Source organism: Ranitomeya imitator, chromosome 1 (assembly GCF_032444005.1).
Source record: "Ranitomeya imitator isolate aRanImi1 chromosome 1, aRanImi1.pri, whole genome shotgun sequence".
Lineage (NCBI taxonomy): Eukaryota > Metazoa > Chordata > Amphibia > Anura > Dendrobatidae > Ranitomeya > Ranitomeya imitator.
In genome coordinates, this window is record NC_091282.1 from 216,176,244 (window position 1) to 216,201,170 (window position 24,927).

General features: G+C 44.7%; 1 protein-coding gene across 1 annotated transcript in view; it reads left to right on the forward strand.

Moving 5' to 3' along the window:
- The window catches only part of MEGF10 (multiple EGF like domains 10), a 184,247-nt gene that overhangs the window by 44,980 nt on the left and 114,340 nt on the right, over positions 1–24,927 (forward strand). The window contains exons 3-4 of the mRNA XM_069753927.1: positions 2,629–2,730; positions 5,095–5,195. Of these exons, the coding sequence (XP_069610028.1) occupies positions 2,629–2,730; positions 5,095–5,195 (203 nt within the window). The remainder of the gene's footprint in view (positions 1–2,628; positions 2,731–5,094; positions 5,196–24,927) is intronic.

Consider the following 24,927-nt stretch of genomic DNA (forward strand, 5'->3'; position numbering starts at 1 on the left):
CCATCATGGTTTAAAATCCTGCAGGGCCTGCAAGGCCCCCTTGTCCACGTCCGTTTTAAGTTCGCCAGTGACTAGGTGGATGATCCAGAGGAAGCATGGGAGATGGTCATGTGGTCAGATAAGAACAAAATAGAACTTTTTGGTATGAACTCCACTCACCGTGGAAGAAAAAGGATGAGTACAACCCTAATAACACTGTCCCAATTACAAAGCATTGTGGAGAAAACATCATATTTTGGGGGTGCTTTTCTGCAAAGGAGACAGGATAGCTCCACCATATTTAAGGGATGATGGATTCGGTCTTGTATCACGAGATTTGGGCCAACAACCTCCTTATCTCAGTAAGAGCAGTGTAGATGGGTCATGGCTTGTCTTCCAGCATGACAATGACCTGAAACACACAGCCAGGGCAACTAAGAAGTGGTTCGTAAAGACAATTTCAAGGTCCTGGAGTGTCCTAGCCAATTTTCCAGACCAGAGCCCAATAGAAAATCTTTGGAGAGACCTGAAACTCAAAATTTTCCAGTGACAGCCCCAAAACGTGAAAGATCTGGAGAAGATCTGTATGGAGGAGTGGGCCAAAATCCCTGCTGCATCTGACCTCTGTAACTGCAAGCAAGGTTTCTGTACCAAATATTAAGTTCTGTTTTTCTGTTGCATCAAATACTTATTTTGTATGCAATAAACTGCAAATTAATTACCGTATATACTTGAGTATAAGCCGAGATTTTCAGCCCCAAAAAATAGGCTGAAAGTGCCCCTCTCGGCTTAAACTCGAGTCATGGTCGGCAGGGGGGGGGGTCGGTGGGTGAGGGGGAGAGATGTCGGGTCACATACTCACCTGCTGCTGGTGCTCCTGACGTGGTCCCTGCATGTCCCGTGGTCTCTGGCAGCTTTTTCCCCTGTTCAGCGGTCACGTGGTACCGCTCATTAAAGTAATGAATATGGACTCCACTCCCATAGGGGTGGAGCCGCATATTCATTCCTGTAATGAGCTGTACCACGTGACCGCTGAACAGAGGAAGAAGCTGCCGACGCTGGAGACCATCTGTCCAGGAGAAGCTGCCAGGGAACGCGCTGGGAGCAGGTGAGTATTTCATATTCACCTTTCTCATTCCACTGCCGCCCCGTCTTCTGCGTCCTCTGCAGTGACTGTTCAGGTCAGAGGGTGCGATGGCGCATTAGTGTGCGTGCCACCCTCTGCCTAAACAGTCACTGCGGAGAGACGGGACGCTGAGGAGCAGCGGTCAGCAACAAGAGGTGAGAATGTTATTTTTTTTATTGCAGCAGCAGCATTATATGTGGCACATTGTTATATGGAGCATCTTATGGGGTCATAATGAACTGCATGGAGCATTATATGGGACATATTGTTATATGGAGCATCTTATGGGGCCATAATGAACTGTATGGAGCATTATATAGGGCACATTGTTATATGGAGCATCTTATAGGGCCATAATGAACTGTATGGAGCATTATATAGGGCACATTGTTATATGGAGCATCTTATGGGGCCATAATGAACTGTATGGAGCATTATGTGTGGCACATTGTTATATGGAGCATCTTATGGGGCCATAATGAACTGTATGGAGCATTAAATGTGGCACATTGTTATATGGAGCATCTTATGGGGCCATAATGAACTGTATGGAGCATTATATAGGACACATTGTTATATGAAGCATCTTATGGGGCCATAATGAACTGTATGGAGCATTATGTGTGGTACATTGTTATATGGAGCATCTTATGGGGCCATAATGAACTGTATGGAGCATTCTACGGGGCACATTGTTATGTGGAGCATCTTATGGGGCCATAATGAACTGTATGGAGCATTATATGGGGCACATTGTTATATGGAGCATCTTATGGGCCATAATCACCATTTGTGCAGCATTATATGGGCCATATTTTAATATGGAGCACTATATGGGGCGTATTTTGTATGGAGCATCTTATGGGGCCCATCATGAACTGTATGGAGCATTATATGGGGCTCCTGGTTCAATATGGATATTCAAAAACACTTAACCTACTGATGTCTCAATTAATTTTACTTTTATTGGTATCTATTTTTATTTTTGACATTTACAAGTAGCTGCTGCATTTTCCACCATAGGCTTAAACTCGATTCATTAAGTTTTCCCAGTTTTTTGTTGCAAAATTAGGGGTCTCGGCTTATACTCGGGTTAGCTTATACTCGAGTATATACGGTATGTAAAAATCATACAATGTTATTTTCTGGATTTTTTTAAAGATTTTATCTCACAGTTGAAGTGTACGTACGATAAAAATTACAGACCTCTCCACTCTTTGTAGGTGGGAAAACTTGCAAAATAGGTAGTGTATCAAAAACTTATTTTCCCCATTGTCATTGTACAAATTATAAGGTATGAAAAAGATTGACAAAATATGGCAAACCACAGATTCCAAAACAATCATGCTATATCACTCTGTAAGGGAAAATTGTGGAGAAAATCATGAAGGATTACCCTAACCCATAGACCCATGGTCTTGGAAAAATAAAATTAACACATCATACTCATAATAGATTTTTTTCACGGTATCAAATATTGAATGGCAAACTCAAAAAGTTAATTGTAATTCATATTTTTACAGCTATTCTGTAACAGTTCAGGAATCGTATGCACATCCATTTGACCAGGTCTATTACACCAGCTGCACAGATATATTGAATTGGTTCAAATGCACAAGACACAGGTAAGCAGTTCACTGCTGTAATCACCAATCTGCCTACTTTATACTGTATAATACTGTCAGCTATGCACTGTATATGTAACGTTACAATTGCCTCATTTTTCTTGGGCACATGGCAAATGCTTTGACTTTAATATATGTCCTCTACTGATGTTCAAGTATACTGCAGTCTGTAGAGTGTGAAATGGAGAGGAGACAATTGAAAAATGTTTCATTAAAGTGAATGTGTTGTCAGAAAATTATCAAAATCAGGTTTTTGTGTTACATGTATTTTTAAACATTGTTGCCTTTTTTATATCATGACCTGTATCAAAAACAAAATTAGTAATCTTGCATTTCTACACTGACCACTGGGATTATACTTCTTGTCCTTTCAAGAAGAGTTTCCAGCAGACGTATTATCATCAGAGACAGTTGACACCTCTACACACAGCAGATAGCATAGGATTCACCATTCCCAATAAATTAGGTCATAGATGAAAAAGCACAAAAAATGAGCTTGGTTTAAGTTTGTACACATGCAGCACATAAACACATGTTCACATTGGCCATAAAGCATACAAAACCTACAATAAATAAAATGAGTAAAAACCCTGCTGTAACTAAATAAGTAAAATGCAAACGTGCATTTAAATAACTCAGGGTTCTTAGTAATACTTTTTTTTTAATCAAAAATAGCATAAAGCCATCCATCCCACTGTCGTCAAGGTGCCCTGATCGGGACAGTCCTACGCTGTCTTATATTAAAAACCTTACCATGTGTCAGAGTTGACCTCAGTGTGTAAATAAGGGCAGATAAAAGGACCGGGTCCCGACCTGTGGACACCTGTCTGGGGAAGCCTTTAAATGTAATTTCCAGCTCAGGAGAGGAAGGCCACACCCCGGCTTGCACAGAATGCAAAAATACAAAGAAAAAACACAAAAACTGAGCTTGGTTTAAGTTGGTATACATGCAGCACATAAACGCATGTTCACAGTGGCCATAAAGCATACAACGCCTACAAGAAACAAAATGAGTAAAAACCCTGCTGCAATTAAATGAGTAAAAAGCAAAAGTGCATTTAAATAACAAAGGGTTCTAACTTCTTAGTAATACTGTTTTTGATCAAAAATGGCATAAACTGTCGACAAGGTGACCCTGGTCGGGACAGTCCTACGCTGTCTAATATTAAAACAGACAGCTGACCCTGCTCCCTCTCCCTTCACAATGACCCTTTCAAGTACAAATTAAATGCTTCAATGGAAAATATACTGGCATTAGGGTTCCTCAGGAGTGGAAACATTCTTCAGAAATTCCCTTGAAGTAATAAGGTTTGGAATCATTGCTATAGTGACCTTTCTTTGTGGATGGTGAGATAAAACTTGTAAGGAGATCCCCTCCTTGACGGCCACCTCCAGATGGAAGTCCTATATTAAAGGACATCTGGGAGAATCATAGACTGCTTTTAGCACTGTTCAAACTTATTTGGACTAAATAATAAGGTTTGTAAATTCGCCGAATGTTTATTTTTCATGTCCTTTTAGTTTAAATACAAAGTAAGTTGCTACTTCATGCACTTTATGGGCATAGTTCCCTATAATGTACTCCTCTAGACTTGTATAGTAACTGCTGTAAACCTGCCGTGGGTTATCCCAATGACCTATGCTTCTGCATCCAGTGAGGCACCATGTCTGTCCTATAGAACCTTAACCTTGATGCTAAGCCACTAAGTGGCTGATACTGGGTGATCAGGCTGTGAAGCTGGGGCTTGCTGATGGTCTACCAGACTTCAAGTGGTGACATCCCCAGAAGTCAGGGTCAGTATGTGAGACCCCAGAGGTATAACATTTCAGAAACTTCTATTCTATAATGTAGTAAGTAGTGATGAGCGAGTATACTTGTTGCTCAGGTGGTCTCCGAGTATCGAGTATTTATGACTGCTCGGAGATTTAGTTTTCCTTGCCACAGCTTGATAATTTATGGCTACTAGCCAGCCTGAGTACATGTGGGGGTTGCATGGTTGCTAGGGAATCCCCACATGTAATCAAGCTGTCTAGTAGCCTCAAATCAACCAGGTGCGGCAAGGAAAACTAAATCTCCGAGCAGTCACAAATACTCAGAGACCACCCGAGCATGCTCTGGAAAACCCGAGCAACAAGTACACTCGCTCACCACTAGTAGTAAGCTGAATACAATATAATTCTGCATCATTTCCTTGGGACCCTGCGCTCATTCACACACGTTTGGTGATTCCTAGGGATCCTGAAGTAGAGGTGTCCTTTGTTCAGAAGAACACAATTCTCCATTTGTCTTATATGTTATTAAATATTACAGTATTCATTAGCTAAACTTTCATTTCTAATGAATTTTGTTTGTATTTTCTGCAGAATTAGTTACCGCACTGCATATAGGCGTGGAGAAAAGACAATGTATAGACGTAAATCTCAGTGTTGTCCTGGGTTTTATGAAAGCAAGGACGTGTGTGTCCGTAAGTATTTTTCAAAAATTCTAAAAAAAATGTACAGTTGATGCGCGGCTATCATAGGATATCATTGTAGCTTTGGTGGTGCAGGTTCTCTTACATAATATCCTATTATTATAATTGTCTTGATCTGTCCCACCATGTGTTACTGTATATATGATAGACTGACCATAATGGAGTAGTACTTGCCACCTACGGCTTGACAGAATAATGATATTGTGGGTTGTGAGGTTTCATTGATGACGTCTGTTTACAAATGTGGTAGTTTTTGACCCTGAAACATTTGTCAAACCTAGCCAGAAATAAGACATGGAATTTCCCATTTCCTCTATTGCGAGCTCTTAACAGATGCTTCATCTATGTCTCATAAGTTGGAGCATGGTGTCCAATGATGTGAACATATTTCTTGGTCACTTTACACTTGACTTGGTATCATCTGCACTGACTACCCGTATTGACTACTGGAACGGTCAGTGTCGGAGTCAGTAAATGCTATTGACTTTAAAAAAACATTGCATTTAGTGTTTTATTGTACAGATATGTTGAATTAAAGGGATTATTTCTACCACTATAACCCCAGTTGATCAGCTTGTATAGTCAGAGGAAGCCATGCTTATCTGTCCATTTCACCTGGCAATTTATCCACCAAAGCATAAGCTGCCATTATAGAAAAGCTCCATATTCTGTTTTATAAAAGTGTGTCCTTAGTGGTGACCCCACTGTGTCATCTACGTGGAAGGGTTTTCTTCATAAGACAATCCCTTGAATAGTAACATTGTGACTCTTTATCATATAAACCAGTATAATATTAGCACAGATATGTTTATATTTGACTATATACTACAAGTATATTACTGTATCTAAATTTTTGCAATTTCCCTGTCATGTTAGCTCTGCATTCTGAGCGCTATACACATACTATATGCTAAACACATCATTTTCTAAGGATTTCCTACAGCAGAACTAATAGTTGACAGGCGTGATTGACATCTGTGAGGGTAAATACATCCATTATGATCTGTAATGTACAGAAATCACAGACATGGGAAAGTGTCTATCTCCTTTACACTTTATTGTCCTTTTTCTGCTTCATGACGGGAGCAGATGTCTGCACAAAACTGTTTCAAGAGTTTGTTACAGAAGTTCAACTAAACTTGTAATCATGCAGTATGATTCTCGGAGTACAGAACATCTAATCACAACTTTTAGATGTAGATAAAATAATGTACAAGCCTTGTATAGCTTATATGTATTAATAGAGGATGTACATATTTCCACCAAATCCACCTAAAAAATCCAAGCTGCTTAAAGAGGTCACTGGTAGTCGATGATGTCACGGCCCGTGGCCCGGCAAAGACCAGAGGAATTCAGTATTTCTGTGGAAGGATAAGTGAAAGGGGACAGGAGAGAGTATGCAATCTTTTACTGTTTTAACCCCCTGACATCCCACTGTGGAATTTATTTTTTTAGCAGAGCACCACTTTAAAGTCTACATGTCCTTTCACACAAAAAATGTAAATATGCATGGTCCTGCTACCCTCATTCCCCACAAACAGTTAAAGCTGCATTTGGTTCTCATACTAGTCCAATATGTCCAAGAACTGTTAGGATTCCCATGGACTGTAACTTGCCATTCACTGTTTTGAAGTGAGCTGTTCTCCTTTATGACTTCCCAGTATTCATTGCTCTTGTCATTGTCCATTGGCTTGCTTACCCCGAACTTAAAGCCTGTCTGACAGACAGGAGACCAGGCTAAGGCTGGTTTCACATTTGCGTTTAAATACGCAGCGTTTAAACGCAAACGCATTTGGTGAAAAAACGCATTTAAACGCGTTTAAACGCTGCGTTTTTTAGACGCATGCATTTTTGCATGTTTTAATACAAACGCAGTGTTTTGACGCGTTTACATGCGTTTTTTCCTGCATTTGCGTTTTTGAAACGCATGATGAGAAGTGTGTGGCAGCTGCCAATCATCAAAATCAACAAGAAAACCCACTATAAACAGAAATAGCTAGGGTTAGGGTTAGGATCCCTAGTAACCCTAGGGATCCTAACCCTATCCCTAACCCTAACCCAAACCCTAACCCTAAGGGATCCTAACCCTAACCCTATCCCTAACCCAAACGCTAACCCTAAGGGATCCTAACCCTAACACTAAGGGATCCTAACCCTAACCCTAAGGGATCCTAACCCTAACCCTAAGGGATCCTAACCCTAACCCTAACCCTAAGGGATCCTAACCCTAACCCTAAGGGATCCTAACCCTAACCCCAAGGGATCCTAACCCTAAGGGATCCTAACCCTAACCCTAAGGGATCATAACCCTAACCCTAAGGGATCCTAACCCTAACCCTAAGGGATCCTAACCCTAACCCTAAGGGATCCTAACCCTAACCCTAAGGGATCCTAACCCTAACCCTAAGGGATCCTAACCCTAACCCTAAGGGATCCTGTTAGGGTTAGGGTTAGGATCCCTTAGGGTTAGGGTTGGGGGTTGGCTTATTAGTGTGTATTCTTGTGTTTTTCTATTAAAAGGCATGCGTTTAAAAACGCATGTGCTTAAAAACGCATGCGTTTACATAGACAGCAATACGTTTTTTGCCGCAAAAAAAGCATGCATTTTTTTTTTGCCGCAAAAAAACGCAGCTAAAAATTACTACATGTTGCATTTCTGCAACACAACGCATGCATAGAAATGACGCATGCGGCGGCAAAACGTGGCAAAACGCATGCAAAAACGCATGCGTTTTTAATGTTAAGTATAGGAAAAAAAAACGCATGCGTTTTTTGCACTAAAACGCAACGGCAAAAAATGCAAATGTGAAACCAGCCTAAGAGAGACGAAGACCCGCTACACTTCCTGTACTATGTCTTGATTTCTCTGCTGCCAGAGATGGATTACACTTGACTGCAGGTAGTAGATAGTAAGATAGACAGCAGGGAGAGCCATAGTTGCCGCCACTTTTCACAGTAATGTAACGTAGCTGTTGGCGAGGTACTCGTCTCTTATGCACCGACACACAGGGGTGAACCTAGCCACACTGCTGCCTGAGGCGAACTTCAAAACGGCGCCCCCCCAAACACATATACAGTACAGCCCCCCCTATAGGGCTCCCATCTCATACACAGTCCCCCCATACATTACATGAATGATAACTATTGTACATTCTACAATAGGTCATAAATCAGACAGTATAGTCCTCGATACAGTATTCTGGGCACCACAGTGCTCCTTACAGAATAATGAGCCCCATATATTGCTCCATACAGTATAATGAGCCCCATATATTGCTCCATACAATATTGTGGGCACTGCACAGCGCCCTATACAGAATAACATGCCCCATATATTGCTCCATACAGTATGAGCCCCATATATTGCTCCATACAGTATGAGCCCCACATGATGCTCCATACTATATAATGGCCACACAGTGCTCCATACTGTATAATGGCCACACATGATGCTCCATAGTGTATAATGGCCACACAGTGCTCCATACAGTTTAATGGCCACACATGATGCTCCATACTGTATAATGGCCACACAGTGCTCCATACTGTATAATGGCAACACATGATGCTCCAGACTGTATAATGGCCACACATGGTGCTCCATACTGTATAATGGCCACACATAGTTACTCCTACACACGCGGCTGCGCTCCGTACACCTTGCACTCGCGGATCCACTCCGTGCTCACGCGGCTCCACTCCATACACCTCGCACACACCCGGCTCTGCTCCATACACCTCATAGACACCCGGCTCCGCTCCGTACACCTCATACACATGCAGCTCTGCTCCATACACTGAATACACACCTTGCTCCGCTCCATACACTTCATACACACCCAGCTCCGCTCCGTACACCTCATACACATGCAGCTCTGCTCCGTACACTGAATACACACCTGGCTCCGCTCCATACACCTCATACACACCCAGCTCTGCTCCGTACACCTCATACACATGCAGCTCAGCTCCGTACACCTCATACACACCCAGCTCCGCTCCATACACCTCATACACATCCGGCTCTGCTCTGTACACCTCATACACACCCGGCTCTGCTCCGTACACCTCATACACACACGGCTCCGCTCCATACACCTCGTACACATTCAGCTCCGCTCCATAAACCTCATACACACACGTCTCCGCTTCATATACCTCATATACACATGGCCCCGCTCCATATACCTCATACACACACGACTCTGCTCCGTACACCTCATACACACCCGGCTCTGGTCCGTACACCTCATACACACCCGGCTCTGCTCCGTACACCTCATACACACATGGCTCCGCTCTGTACATCTCGTACACATTCAGCTCTGCTCCATACACCTCATACACACACGGCTCCGCTCCATACACCTCATACACACAAGGCTCCGCTCCATATACCTCATACACACACGGCTCCGCTCCGTACACCTAATACACACCCGACACTGCTCCGTGTACCTCATACACACCCGGCTCTGCTCCGTACACCTCATACACACATGGCTCCGCTCCATACAACTTGTACACATTCAGCTCCGCTCCATACACGGCTCCGCTCCGTACACCTAATACACACCCGGCTCTGCTCCGTACACCTCATACACAACCGACTCTGCTCCATATACCTCATACACACCCGGCTCCGCACCGTACACCTCATACACATGCAGCTCTGCTCCGTACACTGAATACACACCTGGCTCCGCTCCATACACCTCATACACACCCAGCTCCGCTCCGTACACCTCATACACATGCAGCTCAGGTCCATACACCTCATACACACACGGCTCCGCTCCATACACCTCATACACACCCGACTCTGCTCTGTACACCTCATACACACCCGGCTCTGCTCCGTACACCTCATACACACACGGCTCTGCTCCATACACCTCGTACACATTCAGCTCCGCTCCATAAATCTCATATACACACGGCTCCGCTTCATATACCTCATATACGCATGGCCACACTCCATATACCTCATACACACAAAGCTCTGCTCCGTACACCTAATACAAACCCGGCTCTGGTCCGTACACCTCATACACACCCGACTCTGCTCCGTACACCTCATACACACTTGGCTCCGCTCCGTACACCTCGTACACATTTAGCTCCGCTCCATACACCTCATACACACACGGCTCCGCTCCATACACCTCATACACACAAGGCTCCGCTCCATATACCTCATACACACACGGCTCCGCTCCGTACACCTAATACACACCCGGGTCTGCTCCGTACACCTCATACACACCCGGCTCTGCTCCGTACACCTCATACACACATGGCTCTGCTCCATACACCTCATACACACACGGGTCCGCTCCATACACTTCATACACACACGGCTCCGCTCCATACACCTCATACACACACTTACCATGGCAACCAACACAGCAGAGTCCTGCAATCCATGGAGGTCCCGATCATGTGACCCCTGACTCCTCCCCTCATGTGACCTCATCACAGGTCCTGTTTGCACAGAGCAGCCAAGGTGCAGGGATGACCAGCTGATATTGCACACTGTGGGTTGTGAGCAGGGGCGCGCTAGTGACAGCAAATGCCAGGGATTATGGAGAGTCGGCACCAGGTGTTCTGACCGCCGCTCTGCCACCCCCTGTCTTTCAGTGATGACTGCCGCCTGAAGCAAAGGGCTCAACTTGCCCCATGATAGCGGCACCCCTGCCGTCACATTACATGAAAGAGGGGTCCTGGCTGAGTATGTGGACTTGGGCTGTGAGGGCGCTACGCCCGTGCAGGCCGCACCTAACCAATGTTGCTGGTTTGCCAGGACCAGGTGTTTCACAGTTCAATAAGGAAAACCACCATTTGAAAGTATACATTGTACTGAACAGAAACTTGGTAGGGAGAATACTGTATAACAGAGATAGCGGTTACATAGCCTTATGAACATGCACAGTTCCGCATCTTCTTTCTCCTCACGGTCCTTGTATGACCAGACTCCAATTCAAGCTCTCTGACGCTTTGGAACGCCCGGAACCTTCTACTCCTCTCACGTTCTCAGTCCTGTTTAAGCCCGTTACCTTCAAGAGTTATAAACTCTGGACTATTCTGCTAGTCATCCTCTCTCAGGACCAGTCTCATAGCAATCACTCTGTCTCTTAGTCACTTCTGTTATGGTCCTTGCTATCCCTTTCCTTTGGTCTCCTCTCACTTTAGAGACACCCCAGAGTGCAATACTGTTCTCAATGTCCTTAGGTTCTTTTTCTATGCACTCAAAGCCCTATCTCACTATCTGACAGGAAATTGTAACTTTCCATTCAACTCCGCTCCTCCCACTCTGGGCTAGTCCCAAACATTAACTCTAACTGTTCCTATGGTCAAACTACACACATTATCAATATTACTAATACCGAATGCTAACGCACTTTGCAATTCTTACTATACATCATACGTCACATTACATCCCATAACATTTTACAACAATAAATTAGTTTCTTCAAAGGGGAACATGGGCACCATGTGCATCTCCTTACAGTAAGACAAAACCATTTAAAATAAAGCAATTTACAGATTGATATTCAGCAGATTGTGTATCTTGTAAGATAAAGTTTAGAAATAATTTTAAGTTAGAAGAGTATAAGACCATAATGAACTAGCAACCCACGCTGAGAGATTATTGACCCCTTCCCTAAAAGTGATGTAATAATACGTCAAGTGCCGGTAATGCCGGCTGTAATACATAGCCGGAATCTTGCTGTTACATGATTGTGTGCACTGGCTTATTTCCCACTGATACCAATGGGTCATCGGCAGCCAAGGCTGAAGGTTCCCACAGCTGCTATTTTTGACCTCCTGTAAAGCGCAGCCTGTGGCTGACCTTCATGGCAAAATGTCATTTTGTCTGTATACTGTAATAATGTGGTAGATCACAGGTTCAAATCCCCTAAAGACAAAAAAGTTTAAAAAAAAGGGTTTTGCTTAAATATGAAAATAATAATTTAAAAAGTTAATATTTTAATCTCATTATGTTTTCCTCTCATTAATAACAAATACATAATAAAAAATAAGTATATTTGGTATCGCTATGTCCAAAAAGTTCAATTTATTAAAAATAAAATGAATTAACCAAAATGGCAAACGTCAAAGAGAGAAAAAAAAAAGTGAAATGCAAGAATTACATCTTTTGTCACTGCAACACTCTAAAATAAATGCAATAAAAAGTATTACAAACCCCAGGCCCTAATGGAGACCCATCAACGGAAAAATAAAAAAGTTCTGGTTGATGACACAAACCAATTTTTTATTTTTACAAAATTCTGGATATTGTTTACCACTTAAATAAAAAAAAGGTATACATGTTTAGTAACAGTAATGTTAGTGACATGGAGAATCATGTTTCCAGGTTACTTTTAACTCAAAATGAACAACTAAAAAAAAAATAGCAAAAAAAAAACACCAACAAAAAACAATGGTCCGAATTGCATTTTTTTTTCCATTTTACTCGATATAAAATATTTCTCACATTTCATGGTAAAATGAATATTGGCATTCACAACTACAATTTGTCCTGCCTAAAAAAACACAAGTCCTCATATAGTTATGTTGGCTAAAAATAGTATGACTTCTCGAAAAAGGGAAGATTAAAAATGGAATTGCAAAGAAATTTAAAATTAAAAAATGCCTGTGAGTGAAGGAGTTAATATAGTTTTTTTACTTTAACAAGTAGCAACCTTAATCTATCCTCAAGTGATTTCTGATCAGGATATTGTGTAGGAAGAAAGCTGGTGTCTGAGAACTGTAGCTCCGCATATGTTGTGAAGTTTCTGTGCAGAGAAGTTGGGAGGATGGTGTAAGGAGACCTGGCAGGAGGGTTCAGCATCTCATGTTCTCTATCTTACAATTCCTCTGTAGAGTTGAGCGACCTTGACCTTTTTAGAGTCGAGCCGGGTTTCGCGAAACCCGACTATCTCAAAAGTCGGGTCGAGTGAAATCGGCCGATTATGACGTAAAGTCGGGATCGACCGAAACACGAAACCCAATGCAAGTCAATGGGGCAGCATAGTCGGCAGTGAGTGGGGGCCAGGAAAACACCTAGAGTGCCCATTTTAATGTCAAAACCATCCATTCTTCTTAATGAAGCTTGTCAAGCGTAATTTACCTTATAATAATTGGAAGGCATTTGAAATTGGGGGTCATTTGGCTAAAGTTGTGGTGGGTAGGGCTGGTTCAAGTAATTAGTGGGCCCAGGAAATCTGGAACACGTCACGGCAGTGGAGCAGGGAGAGGTAAGTATTTCAACTTTGCAAGTGCTGTGAACCTGAGCAAGCAGGGGGGGCCCACTCATTGGCATTGGCACTGGCACAGGGCCCCTCAAAGTACAGCGGTGTGTTTGCACGGCGGGGGCGCCTCCCACCGGCAGCAACACTTTTGCGTACCATGAGAGGCCCTGTGCCAGTGACGTCGCCAACTAGTATTCCTCCCCCCACCTGATGAAGGAACCTGCACTTTCATCTGCACCTTCCTGTTTGTCCCCGTGTAAGGTGGTATGGTATGCGGGAAGGGGGACCTGACTTTCAGCAGGGTCACAATCTTGCAGTGTAGCGTGCACGGGAAATGTTGTGTTATGGGTCAATGTACCAGCAGACTCATCTATCACTGGCTGGGCAATGGGCAGGATGAGGAGGAAACACAGATATAGGCCCAAAGAATAAAGTGGGCTAAATGCAGTTCAAAATTGGTAACACAGGACTAATCAGGGGGCATTGCAGTGGAGGACAACTGGAATGAAAGGCTGACACAGAGAGTAGGCCCAAATCAGTAAGTAGTCGAAATGCAGTTCAAAATTGGCAACAGTAGTAAACAGGCGGCACAGCTTTGTTCAGTGGAGGAGAACAGCAAGGAGTGGCAGACACCGATAGTAGGCCCCAACCCAACTAGTAGGCCAAATGCAGTCTAACATTAACAACTACTTAACGAGCGCCTGAAAACGGAATTTCAGGACAGGAAACCAGGAGAACAGCAAGGAGCGGCAGACACCGATAGTAGGCCCCAAACCAACTAGTACGCCAAATGCAGTTGTTCCGTTTAACCACAATTTAATGAGAGCCTGAAGATAGAAGTTCAGGAAAGGCAACCTGGAGAACACCTTGGAGTGGAACACACCATCTCTCTACACCCCATACCCAATTTGTAGGTCTAATGCAGCGTAGTTTCCAACAACTACTAAACGAGAGCATGATGATCGAAGCATTGGCGAGGAAACCTGGGGAACACCTTGGAGTGGAACACACCATCTCTCTACACCCCATACCCCATTTGTAGGCCTAATGCAGCGTAGTTTCCAACAACTACTAAACGAGAGCATGATGATCGAAGCATTGGCGAGGAAACCTGGGGAACACCTTGGAGTGGAACACACCATCTCTCTACAGTGGAACACACCATCTCGCTACACCCCATACCCAATTTGTAGGCCTAATGCAGCGTAGTTTCCAACAACTACTAAACGAGAGCCGGAAGATCGGAGCTCAGGAAAGGCAACCTGGAGAACACCTTGGAGTGGAACACACCATCTCTCTACACCCCATACCCAATTTGTAGGCCCAATGCAGCGTAGTTTCCAACAACTACTAAACGAGAGCCGGAAGATCGAAGCAATGGAGAGGAAACCTGGGGAACACCTTGGAGTGTAACACACCATCTCTCTACACCCCATACCCAATTTGTAGGCCTAATGCAGCGTAGTTTCCAACAACTACTAAACGAGAGCCGGAAGATCGAAGCAATGGAGAGGAAACCTGGGGAACACCTTGGAGTGTAACACACCATCTCTCTACACCCCATACCCAATTTGTAGGCCTAATGCAGCGCAGTTTCCAACAACTACTAAACGAGAGCCAGAAGATCGAAGCAATGGAGAGGAAACCTGGGGAACACCTTGGAGTGTAACACACCATCTCTCTACACCCCATACCCAATTTGTAGGCCTAATGCAGCGTAGTTTCCAACAACTACTAAACGAGAGCATGAAGATCGAAGCAATGGAGAGGAAACCTGGGGAACACCTTGGAGTGGAACACACCATCTCTCTACACCCCATACCCAATTTGTAGGCCTAATGCAGCGTAGTTTCCAACAACTACTAAACGAGAGCATGATGATCGATGCATTGGCGAGGAAACCTGGGGAACACCTTGGAGTGGAACACACCATCTCTCTACAGTGGAACACACCATCTCTCTACACCCCATACCCAATTTGTAGGCCTAATGCAGCGTAGTTTCCAACAACTACTAAACGAGAGCCGGAAGATCGAAGCTCAGGAAAGGCAACCTGGGGAACACCTTGGAGTGGAACACACCATCTCTCTACACCCCATACCCAATTTGTAGGCCTAATGCAGCGTAGTTTCCAACAACTACTAAACGAGAGCCGGAAGATCGAAGCAATGGAGAGGAAACCTGGGGAACACCTTGGAGTGTAACACACCATCTCTCTACACCCCATACCCAATTTGTAGGCCTAATGCAGCGTAGTTTCCAACAACTACTAAACGAGAGCCGGAAGATCGAAGCAATGGAGAGGAAACCTGGGGAACACCTTGGAGTGTAACACACCATCTCTCTACACCCCATACCCAATTTGTAGGCCTAATGCAGCGTAGTTTCCAACAACTACTAAACGAGAGCATGAAGATCGAAGCAATGGAGAGGAAACCTGGGGAACACCTTGGAGTGGAACACACCATCTCTCTACACCCCATACCCCATTTGTAGGCCTAATGCAGCGTAGTTTCCAACAACTACTAAACGAGAGCATGATGATCGAAGCATTGGCGAGGAAACCTGGGGAACACCTTGGAGTGGAACACACCATCTCTCTACAGTGGAACACACCATCTCTCTACACCCCATACCCAATTTGTAGGCCTAATGCAGCGTAGTTTCCAACAACTACTAAACGAGAGCCGGAAGATCGAAGCTCAGGAAAGGCAACCTGGGGAACACCTTGGAGTGGAACACACCATCTCTCTACACCCCATACCCAATTTGTAGGCCCAATGCAGTGTAGTTTCCAACAACTACTAAACGAGAGCCGGAAGATCGAAGCTCAGGAAAGGCAACCTGGGGAACACCTTGGAGTGTAACAAACCCTCTCTCTACACCACGGAAGGGCTGTTTCTTAGGAAGGAAGGCTGTCGGAAAGAAGCAGGGCGCGTCCGAGGGTGATTATATTCTTATTATGTATATACTCACCCTCGGACGCGCCCTGCTTCTTTATTTGTAATGAATGTTTATTTGCAATGTGGTTTTGACTTACTCTATTTTTTTGGTAAATAATGATTTTATTATTTTCATTGTTTTGCATCTTCTTGGCAATAATATAAAGAAGACGCGACAGGACAACACTCGGTGGATGCCATATCTGTGTTTAAAATTGAAAAAACCTTTCAGTTAACTACTTGCAGGAGAAAGTTATTGTAGCTGGTGGCCATTTTTAGTACTGTACCAGATTTTTGTTGTATGTGTTTGTTTTTAATGTTAAAATGTCTGCATTTGATATCTCTCCAGTATTTTCTTTTTTATAAGCAAAATACTTATTTTTATATTTTCTGATGTTGGTTCCAGGGGTACACGGGCAGCAGTGGTGTGGTCAGTGGAGGCCTAGTGGAAGGAGTGACCGCAGACAGGCATCGAAGGCCTAAAATAATAACACATGGCTGTAGGCAATTTTAAATTGGTTCCAGGGGTACACGGGCAGCAGTGGTGTGGTCAGTGGAGGCCTAGTGGAAGGAGTGACCGCAGACAGGCATCGAAGGCCTAAAATAATAACACATGGCTGTAGGCAATTTTAAATTGGTTCCAGGGGTACACGGGCAGCAGTGGTGTGGTCAGTGGAGGCCTAGTGGAAGGAGTGACCGCAGACAGGCATCGAAGGCCTAAAATAATAACACATGGCTGTAGGCAATTTTAAATTGGTTACAGGGGTACACGGGCAGCAGTGGTGTGGTCAGTGGAGGCCTAGTGGAAGGAGTCACCGCAGACAGGCATCGAAGGCCTAAAATAATAACACATGGCTGTAGGCAATTTTAAATTGGTTCCAGGGGTACACGGGCAGCAGTGCCCTGGTCAGTGTAGTAGTAGTAGAAAGAATGGACCGCAGACAGGCATCGAAGGCCTAAAATAAAAAAATTGGGCTGGCTGTAGGCAATTTTAAATTGGTTCCAGGGGTACACGGGCAGCAGTGGTGTGGTCAGTGGAGGCCTAGTGGAAGGAGTCACCGCAGACAGGCATCGAAGGCCTAAAATAATAACACATGGCTGTAGGCAATTTTAAATTGGTTCCAGGGGTACACGGGCAGCAGTGCCCTGGTCTGTGTAGTAGTAGTAGAAAGAATGGACCGCAGACAGGCATCGAAGGCCTAAAATAATAACACATGGCTGTAGGCAATTTTAAATTGGTTACAGGGGTACACGGGCAGCAGTGGTGTGGTCAGTGGAGGCCTAGTGGAAGGAGTGACCACAGACAGGCATCGAAGGCCTAACATAACAAAAATGTCAATACAATGGTATTGTCAGTGGCAGGCATTGAAGGATGTCAGCGCATAGACTAAACATTGGTGGAGCTGTGAGATAATTTTGCAAGTGGTAGAGCACTGTTTGAGCTGAGGTGGGGGGAAACTGTCTTGTGGCCTGCGGTACAGGCCCAGGGCCCCTCATATTACAACGGTGTGTCTGACGTTGGGTGCGCACCACCACCGCCAGAGACACTTTATTGTACTAGGAGGGACCCAGTGGCAGTGCCGTCGACCAAAAGCGGGCTCACCCACCTCTTCAGACAAACTGCACTCTCACGGGTGCTGTCGCCAAGTGTCGATACCATGGCCCCGTGTGGGGAGTTTGGCCATTTAGTGAGGTGTAAACATGTCGTATGCTGGACAATCAGATGCAGAAAATTACGAGATTGGAAAAGGCATTCAGAATAGTCCACAGGCAAGACCTTTTCATAGGAAAGCTAGGTGTCAGCCGGGCAAGGTGGGGCAAAAGATTTCGAAATCCAGTTGTGGTTCATTTTAATGAAGGTTAGATCATCTACATTTTGGGTAGCCAGACGAGTCCTTTTTTCTGTTAGTATTGAACCTGCAGCACTGAATACTCTTTCTGATAGGACACTAGCTGCCGGGCAAGCAAGCTCCTGCAATGCATATTCTGCCAATTCTGGCCAGGTGTCTAATTTTGATGCCCAGTAATCAAATGGGAATGACGGTTGAGGGAGAACATCGATAAGGGATGAAAAATAGTTTGTAACCATACTGGACAAATGTTGTCTCCTGTCACTTTGAATTGATGCTGCAGTACCTGTCCTGTCTGCGGTCATAGCAAAATCACTCCACAACCTGGTCAGAAAACCCCTCTGGCCAACGCCACTTCTGATTTCTGCCCCTCTAACTCCTCTGGTCTGCTGGCCCCTGCAGCTCGTGTGAGAACGATCACGGGCGCTGTGTGCAGGGAATGCCAGAAGCAAACGGTCAACAAGAGTTGATTGTTTGGTTGCTAATATTAGTTCCAAGTTCTCATGTGGCATTATATTTTGCAATTTGCCTTTATAGCGAGGATCAAGGAGGCAGGCCAACCAGTAATCGTCATCATTCATCATTTTAGTTATGCGTGTGTCCCTTTTGAGGATACGTAAGGCATAATCCGCCATGTGGGCCAAAGTTCCAGTTCTCAAATCTGCGGTTGAGGGGCAGTTTCAGGCAAATCCACGTCACTTGTGTCCCTCAAAAAACCAGAACCCGGCCTTGCCGCGCCACCAATTTCCAGTGGCCCCGGAAAAGCTTCCTCATTAAAAATATAATCATCCCCATCATCCTCCTCGTCCTCCTCCTCCTCTTCGCCCGCTACCTCGTCCTGTACACTGCCCTGGCCAGACAATGGCTGACTGTCATCAAGGCTTTCCTCTTCCTCAGCTGCAGACGCCTGATCCTTTATGTGCGTCAAACTTTGCATCAGCAGACGCATTAGGGGGATGCTCATGCTTATTATGGCGTTGTCTGCACTAACCAGCCGTGTGCATTCCTCAAAACACTGAAGGACTTGACACATGTCTTGAATCTTCGACCACTGCACACCTGACAACTCCATGTCTGCCATCCTACTGCCTGCCCGTGTATGTGTATCCTCCCACAAAAACATAACAGCCCGCCTCTGTTCACACAGTCTCTGAAGCATGTGCAGTGTTGAGTTCCACCTTGTTGCAACGTCTATGATTAGGCGATGCTGGGGAAGGTTCAAAGAACGCTGATAGGTCTGCATACGGCTGGAGTGTACGGGCGAACGGCGGATATGTGAGCAAAGTCCACGCACTTTGAGGAGCAGGTCGGATAACCCCGGATAACTTTTCAGGAAGCACTGCACCACCAGGTTTAAGGTGTGAGCCAGGCAAGGAATGTGTTTCATTTGGGAAAGGGAGATGGCAGCCATGAAATTCCTTCCGTTATCACTCACTACCTTGCCTGCCTCAAGATCTACAGTGCCCAGCCACGACTGCGTTTCTTTCTGCAAGAACTCGGACAGAACTTCCGCGGTGTGTCTGTTGTCGCCCAAACACTTCATAGCCAATACAGCCTGCTGACGTTTGCCAGTAGCTGCCCCATAATGGGAGACCTGGTGTGCAACAGTGGCAGCTGCGGATGGAGTGGTTGTGCGACTGCGGTCTGTGGACGAGCTCTCGCTTCTGCAGGAGGACGAAGAGGAGGAGGAGGGGGTGCGAACGGCTACAACCAATTGTTTCCTAGACCGTGGGCTAGGCAGAACTGTCCCAAACTTGCTGTCCCCTGTGAACCCTGCATCCACCACATTTACCCAGTGTGCCGTGATGGACACGTAACGTCCCTGGCCATGCCTACTGGTCCATGCATCTGTTGTCAGGTGCACCTTTGTGCTCACAGATTGCCTGAGTGCATGGACGATGCGCTCTTTAACATGCTGGTGGAGGGCTGGGATGGCTTTTCTGGAAAAAAAAGTGTCGACTGGGTAGCTCGTAGCGTGGTACAGCGTAGTCCATCAGGGCTTTGAAAGCTTCGCTTTCAACTAACCGGTAGGGCATCATCTCTAACGAGATTAGTCTAGCTATGTGTGCGTTCAAACCCTGTGTACGCGGATGCGAGGCTAAGTACTTCCTTTTTCTAACCATAGTCTCATGTAGGGTGAGCTGGACTGGAGAGCTGGAGATCGTGGAACTAGCGGGGGTGCCGGTGAACATGGCAGACTGAGAGACGGTGGGAGATGGTATTGTTGCCACCGGTGCCCTAGATGCAGTGTTTCCTACTATGAAACTGGTGATTCCCTGACCCTGACTGCTTTGGCCTGGCAAAGAAACCTGCACAGATACTGCAGGTGGTGCGGAAAATGGTGGCCCTACACTGCCGGAAGGGATGTTGCGTTGCTGACTAGCTTCATTGGCCGAGGGTGCTACAACCTTAAGGGACGTTTGGTAGTTAGTCCAGGCTTGCAAATGCATGGTGGTTAAATGTCTATGCATGCAACTTGTATTGAGACTTTTCAGATTCTGTCCTCTGCTTAAGGTAGTTGAACATTTTTGACAGATGACTTTGCGCTGATCAATTGGATGTTGTTTAAAAAAATGCCAGACTGCACTCTTTCTAGCATCGGATACCTTTTCAGGCATTGCAGACTGAGCTTTAACCGGATGGCCACGCTGTCCTCCAACAGGTTTTGGCTTTGCCACGCGTTTTGGGCAAGATACGGGCCCGGCAGATGGAACCTGTTGCGATGTTGATGCCTGCTGCGGCCCCTCCTCCTCCGCTTCAGAACTGCTGCCGCCTGCACCCTGTTCCCTCAATGGCTGCCAATCGGGGTCAAGAACTGGGTCATCTATTACCTCTTCTTGTAGCTCGTGTGCAACTTCGTCTGTGTCACCGTGTCGGTCGGTGGTATAGCGTTCGTGATGGGGCAACATAGTCTCATCAGGGTCTGATTCTTGATCAGCACCCTGCGAGGGCAATGTTGTGGTCTGAGTCAAAGGACCAGCATAGTAGTCTGGCTGTGGCTGTGCATCAGTGCACTCCATGTCAGATTCAACTTGTAATGGGCATGGACTGTTAACTGCTTCACTTTCTAAGCCAGGGACGGTATGTGTAAAGAGCTCCATGGAGTAACCCGTTGTGTCGCCTGCTGCATTCTTCTCTGTTGTTGTTTTTGCTGAAGAGGACAAGGAAGCGACTTGTCCCTGACCGTGAACATCCACTAACGACGCGCTGCTTTGACATTTACCAGTTTCACGAGAGGAGGCAAAAGAGCTAGAGGCTGAGTCAGCAAGATAAGCCAAAACTTGCTCTTGCTGCTCCGGCTTTAAAAGCGGTTTTCCTACTCCCAGAAAAGGGAGCGTTCGAGGCCTTGTGTAGCCATACGACGAACCTGGCTCCACAGCTCCAGACTTAGGTGCAATATTTTTTTTCCCACGACCAGCTGATGCTCCACCACTACCCTAATTACCAGCTGACAATGAACGCCCCCGGCCACGACCTCTTCCACCATACTTCCTCATTGTTTTAAAAACGTAAACAAACTAACGGTATTTGTTGCTGTCACACAAATTACACGGTGAGCTATAACTTCAGTATGATTTAGCTACCCCTTTACAGGTGAGTGAGACCACAACGAAAATCAGGCACAATGTTACACACTCTGTTGTTGGTGGCAACAAATGAGAGAGATGCCACACACGCAGGACTGTCACTGAAGCACAAATGTAAATATTAATCTCCCACTGATTTGATTTTTTTTTTTTTTTAAGGGAGACTTTAGGAAAAAAAAAAAATAGAATAAAATGATTTTTTCAGGAAGAATTTAGAAACCAAATAAAATAAAATGATTTTTTCAGGGAGAATTTAGAAAACAAATAAAACAAAAAAAGGCTTTCTATGGCCCACTGAGTGAGAGATGACGCACACAGGAGTCAGGAGTGGCACACAAGCCCAGAGGCCAATATTTATCTCCCACTGATTGATGTAGTGATTTTTTTCAGGTAGATTTTGGAACCCAAATCAAGCTAAAAAAAATAATAGGCTTTCTATGGCCCACAATTGGAGAGAGAGAGAGAGATGGCACACCCAGGAGTCAAGACTGGCACACAAGCAGAAAGGGCAATATTAATCTCCCACTGATTTTTTTTTTTTTTTCAGGGAGACTTTAGGAAAAAAAAAAAAAATAGAATAAAATGATTTTTTCAGGAAGAATTTAGAAACCAAAGAAAATAAAATGATTTTTTCAGGGAGAATTTAGAAAACAAATAAAACAAAAAAAGGCTTTCTATGGCCCACTGAGTGAGAGATGACGCACACAGGAGTCAGGAGTGGCACACAAGCCCAGAGGCCAATATTTATCTCCCACTGATTGATGTAGTGATTTTTTCAGGTAGATTTTGGAACCCAAATCAAGCTAAAAAAATAATAGGCTTTCTATGGCCCACAATTGGAGAGAGAGAGAGAGATGGCACACCCAGGAGTCAAGACTGGCACACAAGCAGAAAGGGCAATATTAATCTCCCACTGATTTGTTTTTTTTTTTTTTTTTCAGGGAGACTTTAGGAAAAAAAAAAAAAAGAATAAAATGATTTTTTCAGGAAGAATTTAGAAACCAAAGAAAATAAAACGATTTTTTCAGGGAGAATTTAGAAAACAAATTAAACAAAAAAAGGCTTTCTATGGCCCACTGAGTGAGAGATGACGCACACAGGAGTCAGGAGTGGCACACAAGCCCAGAGGCCAATATTTATCTCCCACTTTTTTTTTTTTGTTCCAGGGAAAATTTATAAACCCAATAAAAAAAATAATAAATAGGCTTTCTATGGCCCACTATCTGAGAGACAGAGAGAGATGGCACGCTTAGGACTGGCACACAAGCCCAAAGGCCAATATTAATCTCCCTTTTTTTTTTAAGGGAGAATTTATAAAACCAAAAAAAAAAAAATAAATAGGCTTTCTATGGCCCACTATTTGTGAGAGAGATGGCACGCTCAGGACTGGCACACAAGCCCAGAGGCCAATATTAATCTCCCACTTTTTTTTTTTTTTCCAGGGAAAATTTATAAACCCAATAAAAAAATAAATAAATAAATAGGCTTTCTATGGCCCACTATCTGAGAGAGAGAGATGGCACGCTTAGGACTGGCACACAAGCCCAAAGGCCAATATTAATCTCCCACTGATTGATTTATTGATTTTTTCAGGTAGAATTTAGAACCCAAATAAAGCAAAAAAAAAAAAAAAAAAAAGGGCTTTCTATGGCCCACTGAGTGAGTGATGATGCACACAGGAGTCAGGAGTGGCGCACAAGCCCTGAGGCCAATATTTTTCTCCCACTGATTGATGTAGTGATTTTTTCAGGTAGATTTTAGAACCAAAATCAAGCAAAAAAATAAATAGGCTTTCTATGGCCCACTGAGTGAGTGATGATGCACACAGGAGTAAGGAGTGGCACACAAGCCCTGAGGCCAATATTTTTCTCCCACTGATTGATGTAGTGATTTTTTCAGGTAGATTTTATAACCCAAATCAAGCAAAAAAAATAAATAGGCTTTCTATGGCCCACTGAGTGAGAGATGGCTCACACAGAGATGGCACTCTAGCAGAAATGTCAATCTTAATCTCCCACAAAAAAAAAAAAAAAAACAGGGAGTGTCCTTCAATTACTATCTCCCTGCAGTAATCTCAGCCAGGTATGGCAGGCAGCAATAAGGAGTGGACTGATGCACAAATTAAATAAAAAGTGTGTACAAACCAAAAAGATAGCTGTGCAGAAAGGAAGGAACAAGAGGATTTGTGCTTTGAAAAAAGCAGTTGGTTTGCACAGCGGCGTACACACAGCAATGCAGCTATCAGGGAGCCTTCTAGGGCAGCCCAATGAGCTACAGCGCTGAGGGGAAAAAAAAAATGTAGCTTCCACTGTCCCTGCACACCGAAGGTGGTGTTGGGCAGTGGAAATCGCTACAGCACAAGCGGTTTGGTGGTTAATGGACCCTGCCTAACGCTATCCCTGCTTCTGACGAAGCGGCAGCAACCTCTCCCTAAGCTCAGATCAGCAGCAGTAACATGGCGGTCGGCGGGAACGCCCCTTTATAGCCCCTGTGACGCCGCAGACAGCAAGCCAATCACTGCAATGCCCTTCTCTAAGATGGTGGGGACCAGGACCTATGTCATCACGCTGCCCACACTCTGCGTTTACCTTCATTGGCTGAGAAATAGCGCTTTTCGCGTCATTGAAACGCGACTTTGGCGCGAAAGTCGCGTACCGCATGGCCGACCCCGCACAGGGGTCGGATCGCGTTTCATGAAACCCGACTTTGCCAAAAGTCGGCGACTTTTGAAAATGAACGACCCGTTTCGCTCAACCCTAGTCCTCTGTAGATTTGGAAACATAGAAAATATTGGTAAGCCAACCTATTTCCTTTTATGATTGAAACATATTTCAATTGTAGTCCCCATTTTAATTACCTGGATTCATCTCAGAATATGTAACAATAGACGCTCCTCCGCTACATCTGGCACCAACATAATACTACATAAACACCACCATCGGGTCTCCTGCCAGCTGCTGCGCCCAAGCGTTCCCTTCAGTTGGTAACTCCGGATGGCAGTGCGCCAATTAAGTAAGCCAAACTGAAATAATAGGCCAACTCACAGTGCGGGGGAAGAACGGTATTGAGTTCAGGATTAACCCTATGGA